At 42.5% G+C, this 9195-nt stretch overlaps 4 protein-coding genes across 4 annotated transcripts in view; 2 read left to right on the forward strand and 2 right to left on the reverse strand.

Moving 5' to 3' along the window:
• Nucleotides 1–33: 33 nt before the first annotated feature.
• On the reverse strand, nt 34–1980 carry trmt10c (tRNA methyltransferase 10C, mitochondrial RNase P subunit). The gene has a single exon (XM_027009034.2). It carries the CDS (start codon nt 1764–1766, stop codon nt 318–320), a length of 1449 nt encoding a protein of 482 aa, XP_026864835.2. The 5' UTR covers nt 1767–1980; the 3' UTR covers nt 34–317.
• A 245-nt stretch (nt 1981–2225) lies between these two features.
• Nucleotides 2226–3478, forward strand: txnl4b (thioredoxin-like 4B). Its single transcript, XM_027010026.2, has 3 exons — nt 2226–2441; nt 2577–2728; nt 2974–3478. The coding sequence occupies exons 1-3, from the start codon at nt 2310–2312 to the stop codon at nt 3137–3139; spliced, it is 450 nt and encodes a 149-aa protein (XP_026865827.1). The 5' UTR covers nt 2226–2309; the 3' UTR covers nt 3140–3478.
• A 139-nt stretch (nt 3479–3617) lies between these two features.
• Nucleotides 3618–4568, reverse strand: si:ch73-41e3.7 (uncharacterized protein LOC572312 homolog). The gene has a single exon (XM_035535106.1). The coding sequence runs from the start codon at nt 4566–4568 to the stop codon at nt 3618–3620; it is 951 nt and encodes a 316-aa protein (XP_035390999.1).
• Nucleotides 4569–4990: 422 nt separating this feature from the next.
• Nucleotides 4991–9195, forward strand: part of mrpl16 (mitochondrial ribosomal protein L16) — a 4389-nt gene continuing 184 nt past the window's right edge. The window contains exons 1-5 of the mRNA XM_027008761.2: nt 4991–5154; nt 5364–5435; nt 5789–5937; nt 7633–7926; nt 8647–9195. The exon at nt 8647–9195 is cut by the window's right edge and continues 184 nt beyond it. Coding sequence (XP_026864562.2) covers nt 5094–5154; nt 5364–5435; nt 5789–5937; nt 7633–7926; nt 8647–8838 — 768 coding nt within the window. The 5' untranslated portion in view covers nt 4991–5093 and the 3' untranslated portion in view covers nt 8839–9195. The remainder of the gene's footprint in view (nt 5155–5363; nt 5436–5788; nt 5938–7632; nt 7927–8646) is intronic.

Below are 9195 nucleotides of genomic sequence, written 5' to 3' on the forward strand. Positions count from 1 at the left end.
TACACCTGACAATGCTTTTTTTTTATTACATTTTTTTTTTTAATTAAATGCTGGGTAAAGAAACTTTACATCACAGGCTTTAAATGAACAAATCTTTATGCAGTCTGCTTTTGGGAAAACAGCAGTCAAACTTCCTAAACTTTCCAGTCTTAGAAGTGAAGTTTAAAAAACGCCATCCAGGTCGAAGGGACATGCAGTTACACATTTGTTTTCATCACTGCGTTATTTCAATGTTTATTTTCTGTAATTTTGGAGAGTGAATATTCAATGTAAAAACAATAAGTGTATTATGGTCCTATTCCTCCTACCAATTTCTCTTACTCAGTCTTATGGCGTTCTTCCATTTTGCTTTTCAGTGTAGACCGTAACCTGGTCTGCCCAGACATGGTGTTGTCTGATTCAAAGGATCGTTTCCAGTCAACACCTTGTCCCTTTGGGTTTTTCTGTTTGCTCACAAATATTTTAGCCCTCTCTCTCGCTGGGTTTCTATTGCTATTAACGGGCTTACCGCCAGTGACCAAAGGTGTGCTTTTGGCTTCGTTTTCCCTTGTATGCTTGTAGAAGCCATCATGCTTCCTCTTGGGTACAAACTCCAGTGCCTTCTCCCAGCTGCCGGTGTCCTTGGCCGTCAGAAGGATGCGAATCATCTGATCCAGGGTGAGGTTCTTGGCCCCGCATTCCCAGTGCAAGAATTCATCCAGGGGCAGCCGTGCAGTGGCCAGGTTGAGACGTTTGGCGTTGGCTAGAGAGACGCTGGACTGGCTGGAGCGGTCCACCAAGGCGCCAATGATGTACACCTTGCTGTGGTTGAAAGTGTAGAGCACGTTGCGCGAGTCGGCGGTTAGGTAGACGAGGCTCTCGCGGGGGAAGAGGTCCACGTGACTCTGGCTGGTGGTGGTAATGAGGAGGTTCTGCCAGGTCTCGGGGCCGTAGCGCTTAAGAAGTTCTCGCTGGTAGGAGCTGTCGGGCTGCAGGTTGCAGAAGTGCAAGTGGAAGGGGTCAGTGGCACGGCGGTTCCAGCCTTCGGTCTCCAGCAGCTGGGAGATGGTGTTCTGTATCTCCATGCGGGACATGTGCTGCTCATAACTCATGTCAAATATCAATGGCTGGCCGTACTGCATGGCCTGTGCTGCCCTCCAGCCCAGCACCTTGTCCTTGGAACGGCTCCAGAATTTCAACAGGAATGTGTTATTCAGCTTGGCTTCTCCATTCTCCCCCTCAGGTTCACCGTCTACCCTTCCCATCCACTCTTTCCTCTCCATCCTCCTCTTCTCCTTCTTCTCTTTGTTGGCCTTCTTGTGGCCCTCCTTGATGGCCAGGAATTTGAGGTACTTCCTCTTGGAGGACTTGGTGGTGAGCTCGGCCAGTGACTCCAGCTGCTCGTCTGTGACATAATCAGGCACTTGCCTGCCGGCTTGACGCCACGTCTCCACCAGTCTGCGGCTTGCCTCCAACGGCGAGAGCTCACCCTCCTCAGTAGAGGAGCTCTCCTCTTCACCGTTGGGCTTCTCCTCCTGCACTGTTTGTGATTTCATCACCGACTTCCATATATCCAAGTCCAATGTCTGTGTGTCCTTAGGCTGAGGGGCATCTGCTCTCAGTGTCCAGGTGATACTGAGGGATCGAGTTGTAGTAAGCGTCGAGCGATAAGGGGAAGTGACTCCAGATGCAGGCAAGTTGGCATAATGATATTTAACAAGCGTGGAAGCCAGAGGATAGTAGCACCTCCTTAGCAAACACACAGCATTACACTTGAGAAACAGCATGGCCGATACAGGCTATTTCACGACATTACGCAAAGAAAAATGTCCGAAGTAATCTATAGCCAGCTAGTCAGCTTTGGGAGGTAGCAAGCAAAATGTAACAAAACACTGCTGATCAGGGCAACTCCTTACCCCAAATTCGAAAGCAAATAAGTTGATTCGCACTAGGTTCACTCCATCGTTTACGCTGCAGTTAACATGCTTTGCACAAGGTCGATTTCCGATGAGTGCATCAACTATTTCAGTTGTAGTGAAACAAAAACACGCTTAGTGTAATTACTTTTTAATAAGTCTGACGCTATGCTCTATAGCTACACAACTTATCAAATAAGATATAAAATAAGTGATAATCAAAACCTACACAAAAGCATATTTTCTAACCTCGAATATAGCTCTTATGCATAATTGAATCGCCATGTTTCTAGACGACCAACATTTAAGAGTGCTATGAGCAAACAATAACTTCCGTCCCCTGCCCTGCCAGAGCAGAGTGAGATCTCGAACAAGAGTTATTATAGGGAGTCGAAATTAATCATATGCCTAATTATGAGCTTATTTCTCCCTAAACTTTCATCTAAAAAGAATGTAGATGAAGTCATCAAAACTGTCGCTGAGAAAGTTCTGGTGTTGCGATTTGGACGAGATGATGATTCTGTTTGCATGCAGCTGGATGAGATTGTAAGTAGTTGTTAACGTTAACTAGGTAGCTAGTTACATGTTTTACATACTGTAGTTAATATATTTTCTCCGAATTGTGACAAGTACATTGGCAATTGCAGACAATTAAATGCTGATCTAATTCTTTTCTGGCAGCTATCAAAAACCTCCCATGACTTAAGTAATATGACTTCAATATATCTTGTGGACGTGGACAAAGTACCAGTTTACACTCGATACTTTGACATCAGTTATATACCGTCCACTATCTTCTTCTTTAATGGACAGCACATGAAGGTTGATTATGGGTGAGTATGACACAATTAAATGCACCCAGCGTAAGGATAAGTGTAGTTGGCTGATGATAAAGAAATAAGTGACATTGTTACAAATCCATTTAAATATTTAGAAAATGGTGTAAGCCCCAGCAGCAACACTGAAATAATGTATCAGGGCTTTGTTGTTTGAAGCAATAAAATATCTGGTTGGAATGTGTTGGAATTACTACACTATGTTCTGCACAAGTTTATAATCTTGTGTCCTGTCCTTACAGGTCTCCAGACCACACCAAGTTTGTTGGAAGCTTTAAAACCAAGCAAGACTTCATTGATCTTGTCGAGGTGCTCTACCGTGGTGCCATGAGAGGAAAACTGATTGTACAAAGTCCTATTGATCCAAGAAATATACCCAAATATGATCTGCTCTACCATGGGATCTAATTACTAGTATTTCACCACAAGTGACTGGTTTTGATTTGACTATACATTTAAGTAAGAACTAAATGTAGTGTTTTTAGCTAGGTATGCTTGTTTTTGTAAGAAGTTGTCATAAGTTTTTGCATTATTTCCTGTGGAAGTGTTAAGGGCATAAGGCTTTTTCCCCTCTGTACAAAAGCTTCTGAAAAGTGGCATTGTTCAGATGTCAAAATAGCCGTAATGCCTGCTTAATTTCTTTTTTTGTTGTTGCATTGTTATCTAGACAAATGTATATAATTTCACATAACTAAGTGATTAAGCTTTTGATGATATTAAATTATTTTTATCTAACAAATCAGAAAACAAAAAGTTGCTCATGTGTTGTGCTTGAAGTTATTTATTCATCCATCCCAGCTTACCAGCACGAGTTGTAGTCAGCCACATTCTCTTTTGTAGCAATAATGCTGATCCCCTTAGTTCAAATTCACATCCAAGACATCATTCAGGCTGTATTATTTTTCCTGTCCTTTGTGCTCCCACTGAGACTCCTGCTCCTAGTAACGATATCAAAGGGAGTAGGTGTGGCTTTGGCCCTCATCAGTTTGGCAAAAAAACGAAACACCGATTCCATACAGACTGCAGGGGCGGCCTCGTGACACTGTGTCCCTGCTGACATCACCCGGCAGCCTGCCTTGAGGGACCCTACTGGGCGGTTGGTTGGCTTGGCGCTAAGCACCCACGTTCTTGAATGTGCCTTCAGCCATTCGCGTCCTGTCGTACCAAGGGGTTGGTGCCACATACTGTGGGACGAGTCAATAAAAGCCACCGCCCAGACTCGGCGCTGGATTTCCTCCGGACGGCAACACAGCAGATGAACAAAGGCAAGGCCTCCGTAACCATGTGCCACCACAGTGATTCGCTCTGCAGCGCTCTTGGACACCAGGCTCTCCCAGACCAGGCGGACATGCTCCTCTGGGGACAGCCCTCCTTCGTTTGGGTTCATTAGCAAAATCGCACGGGACTGCCTCAAAGCCCGGCGCACATAGGGGATCTGGCTGCCTCTCTCCAGGCCTTCATGGGCCACTGCCCTCCAGCTCCACATGCCACATCGCATTGTGCCCTTATCCTGGATCAAGAGCATCAGGGTTCCACAATGGTCCAGGGCCCCTGGGCTCATATACACAAAGCCAGGAGAGAGGGAATCACCTTTGGACCCATTTTGCAGGTTCATCCTGGTTAGGTTCAGTGTCTTTTCGAGGAGCATATATACATGCTGGGTGATGTAATGGCAAAGAGCCAGATGTTCCCTCACGGTCCCATGGACGTCGTTAAGTTTGAAGGAGAACTTGTAGGGCTTTAGGCTGTCCCTGTGGCAAAGATAGCCATCTTCAGTGAAGAAATACGGGTAGTCCGATTGACTCTGGTTGCTTGGTTCTGAGCACTCTGACATCATTTTCTACCTGAACAGCACAGGGATCAGGTTGCATACAGCTATTAATTCAAATATTCACAAACTAATTGTTTGTAGGCTAGATGACTGCATGAATTTAAGTCTTAAATGGGTGCAGCACTAAATAATTCACTATTTTCTATACTCCAGCACGTCATTCATGCTATCTGTTAACTGTAAAGTGGAATCAAGTGTTTTAGAACCTAAAAAGACAAGCTTCAGCACCGAATTTCCCCAAAATATGTAAACTACATCCGTTTCTCACCCTGTTGTGGAACCTGACTGTAGAATGTTGAACTTTGCTTACTCATTAGTATGTATGTTATGAGCTACCCCTCACCAATTAAATTATTAAAGCCTGTAGGTGTTGCTAATTTGGCTTCACCGGTAGTACTTGAATACTACACCGGATATTATTCCGCGAAAATGGCTGCGACCTTGCTGAATGCATGTTGACAACTGTGTTATCTTTAGAAGATGATGTGAAAATTTATTTACTATTGTACTTTAAAAAAATTATAATTAGCCATGTTATCCATGCTTAGAAACGTGTTTTTCGAGCTAACGATCAGAAATCCCGAATGCCCAGGTAGCTGAATAAGTTACTTTGAAAAGCTAACATGGCAAGCTAGCTAATTTTGACACAGCCCGCTAGCTAGCATAACTAGCTGTAGTTACGATTCTTTCCAGTTCAGTAATTTAATTTAACGTCATCTGTATTCATTCTTGCAAACAGCATCAGATCAAATTTCACAGTGTTCATTTTTTCCCCTCTGCTCTGTCTTCTGCCATCTTCAGCTGTCCTGCAGAATCACATGAGGGTGCTCTCAGCTGGGTTAAAGACATACGAAATGCCACCGGATTATAGTGGTAAAGGCATCTTTTTCTTCTTTAAACTACCCAGTAGTTGTACACTGAATATTCTAAGGCTAGCTAGCATGCTCAGCCAATGTGGTTTGACTAGTTGTTGAATTCTGCAGTGGTCGCAAACCTGTTGATGTAAACCAGTGAAATTATGACAGATCAGCAAATATTTGTAGCATGTTTGATTTATTTGTAAATGGCATGCTGAATTACTTGAAGTACATGTAAATTTAAATTGGAGTACTTCACTACACTATAGTCAACTCCTTTATCTCAGTTAATGCTTCATGTAAAGGTTTCATGTTTCATATCCCAAAATAATGGAATAAATACTACTTTGTTTCTTGGCTCCCATAAAGATGTGGTTCTACCAGAGAAGCCCAAACTGAAGTTCCTCAATAAGGTCCCTGAATTGAAAAAAGCCAAGAAAGAGATGAAAAAGCTTCGTGATATTCAGGGGCCAGAAAAAACTGCCAATACATTTACAAGTGGACAGTATGCCATTGTGGTGGGTGCTTCACTCTGCTTCACTGTTTTGTTGTTCCTGTACTTAATATACATTCTTCATATAAAATGACGGCAAGGGGTGTTAACTTTGTTTTCATTTTCTCAGTTTTTAGGATACTCTTTTTGTTTTGTAGATTGTGCATTTGAGAAATATTTGTTTTTTTTTTGAGACTTGTGGTCAATAGAGTGACAGCAGTTGCACAAGTGACAGCTTGGCCAGAATGATATAGCCCAGCCTTTTTCCTTTTTCTCTTTCTGTGTGGTCAGATCTCATTTCCTCACACAATGCAGGTCATGACCGGTTGTGTTTTGATATAATTTACTGTGGCAGTGATGTCTGTCATGACATCGCTCTGCTTGGGACTCGGCTGCTTAGATTCCAGCTCTCGGTGCGTCGTACAGCGTGCCCAGTGCATGCTGGGGGAATGGTGCTTGAGTGCTTGCAGCAGGAGCCTGAGCCCCACACAGTCCAAATCGCTGGCATCGATGAATCTGACGTACTTTATCAGTAAACGGTCTTTTTCTGTCCGCTGCTTCATCCATCTGCAGAGCAGAGTGGCAGCTTTCCTGTACCTAGTCATTAAGCTGCTCCTCTATGTCCTATATCATAATCGTGGCTAGTATTGTTTGACAAAGGAATTGCCTTTAGCTTGCTGGCTGTTGCTTCACCAGTCATTGTTGAAACCATATCGATGGCTGAAGGAAGCATTAATTCCTAGGTTATAGTGTGTGGCGTTTTACACTGAGCAACTCTGAGGGTGACTTGTATGAGGTAAGTTGAGCATTTGAAGGCAAAGACGCAGCTTTAGTACAGCGACTCTTGTGCATGACAGTTTGAGTCGTTTTTTTTTTTTTTCTGAAGAAATCAGCTGGTTTGTGCCCTGGATGTGTTGTCTCCAAATGACTTGTTTGGTTTCAAACTGTAAGAGTATTTTCACATAAAAAATGACTTTTTTTGTTATAGGCTGAATTAATAAAAATAATAAACTATTTCCATTTTATGTAAGATTGGATAATAACACTTGGACCATTTTAATTAAGAGTCAGAAATGGCAAACGAACCAAAACAATGCTGTTTTCCTATGTGGCCTGTACTGACCATGTCTGTCATGTTCAAACCACACCTGCCTGGAGAGAATTTGTGAAATGTGAAGTCTGTTGTAGTGCATTTCTCCATTTATTTATTTATTTATTTATTTATTTATTTTTAACCTAGAGCATAGTCCTTTTGATGTGACATGTCAGTTTCATACCATTCCCTTGTATAATGTCCAACCTTTCCCCCCCAATGAGTCTACCAATGAGAGCAGTGGTCATTACCACACAAAATCAGGGTCCAGTACATTTTTCTTTAGTGACGAAAGTGTATGTATATATTTTTAACCGTTTACAGATTAAAAAAAACCAAAAACCTAAAGCTGTAAAAAAAACTCAGTTGTAATGCAGCTAAAACCTAAAAGGGAGAAAATAACCATGTTGTGGTTCATGTTTTTAACAAGAACTTCATAAAGGTTCATCTAATATAATCTGGTTTGTCTTTTTCATTCATGTTCAGCAAAGTGTTGATACACCAGGCTGATACTCGGATGTCCTTATTTATCATGAAAGATGGATTAAAAACAAGCTCGATTTCATTCTTTCATCCAGAAGCTTGATTCCAAATTCTCAAATGCCATTTCTGCTGTCGTTCTTCCAGGCCATGGGTGGAGGCTACTTGCACTGGGGACACATGGAGATGATGAGACTCACCATTAATCGCCGCATGGACCCACGCACCACCTTCGCCCTGTGGCGCATCAGTGCCCCGTATAAGCCTATCACCCGCAAGGGCCTGGGCCAGCGTATGGGCGGAGGCAAGGGAGCCATCGACCACTACGTCACACCGGTGAAGTGCGGACGCTTAATAGTAGAACTCGGAGGCTACATCGAACTGGCCGAGGTGGAGCCAATGCTTAAAGAAGTGGCGAAGAAGCTGCCCTTCCCGGCTAAGGTTTGCCTTCCATCTGGACTGTGTCAGAATTGCTGTTGAGTTCCAGGCACTTCTTTGTCTCTTCTTGAATGGCCATCTGTAGGCGAGTAGGCTTCAGAAGTTAATGTTCAAGCTTGGTGTGTGTGTGTGCTGGAGTATAGTATCCTAAATCATTAGGAAAACGAAGTTATTAAACAATGGAGTTTTTGGGTTGGCAGATTAAAGTGAAAGAAAGCAGAAAGCAAATCAAATGACAGCTCGTCAGCCCTGCTGTATTAATTCTCATATTTTAAGCAAGTCATTCAAATCTTAAGCAGGCAGAAATACCCTGCACTTTAGTTTTTGGTGATTTGGCATGTGAAGGACTTGTATTTTGACATTTTAATGCTCAGCAACAAATGAACACGGCATTATATATATATATATATATATATATATATATATATATATATATATATATATATATATATATATATATATATATATATATATATATATATGAATAATGAAACATTTTTGTGTACAAAAATATTTTTTCACCAGATCATTAGCAAATGATTCCATGTTTGGAAAAGGGGGGGGAATAAGAACTAAATATGCAAGTTATGCTGAATCCACTGATTTATATTAATTATATTTCATATCTCTGTAGTTCGACACGCTTGAACTTTGATACATGAAGTCCAGGTATCGGTTGACGGGTTGGTTTTCATATGTTCATCTGGTGCTGTTCACCTATAGGTGGTGAGTAAGGAGAGTCTGGCTGCTATGCAGCAAGAGCAGGCTGAGATGGAGGCGAACAACCAGAACCCCTGGACCTTCGAGAGGATAGTCAGATCTAACATGCTGGGCATCCGCAAGGTCCTCAGCCCCTTTGACCTCCACAATCACGGCCGCTACACTGGCAAGTTCTTCAACCCGGGCCGGGTCTGAGTCCACGCCAGCGTGTGACGGGTGGTCATCACCACAACCGCTGAGGAAGTGCATGGACTTTTCCTCATGCTGCTTCACTGGGTCTAAGTGCTTAATATGGATTTGAAGGTGCGAGACTCATCAGACCCCATTTTTTCATCAATAGCTGGATGTTCTTTCAGATATGTTGAGGGTCATTCAGCGTGCAGTACACCCCTAGTGTCATGAAAAGGCCATATAAGATTATCAATATCTTTTCATAGCTTTGGTCAAAGAGTGAGCTTCTGGGAAAAATCTGGGAGGTGATGAAATGGCAAGCTGTAGTATGTAATTGTGTACACTTTAACGGTCACATTAAAAATTCTTTTGTCTGCTGAT

The sequence above is a fragment of the Electrophorus electricus genome, chromosome 16 (assembly GCF_013358815.1).
Source record: "Electrophorus electricus isolate fEleEle1 chromosome 16, fEleEle1.pri, whole genome shotgun sequence".
Lineage (NCBI taxonomy): Eukaryota > Metazoa > Chordata > Actinopteri > Gymnotiformes > Gymnotidae > Electrophorus > Electrophorus electricus.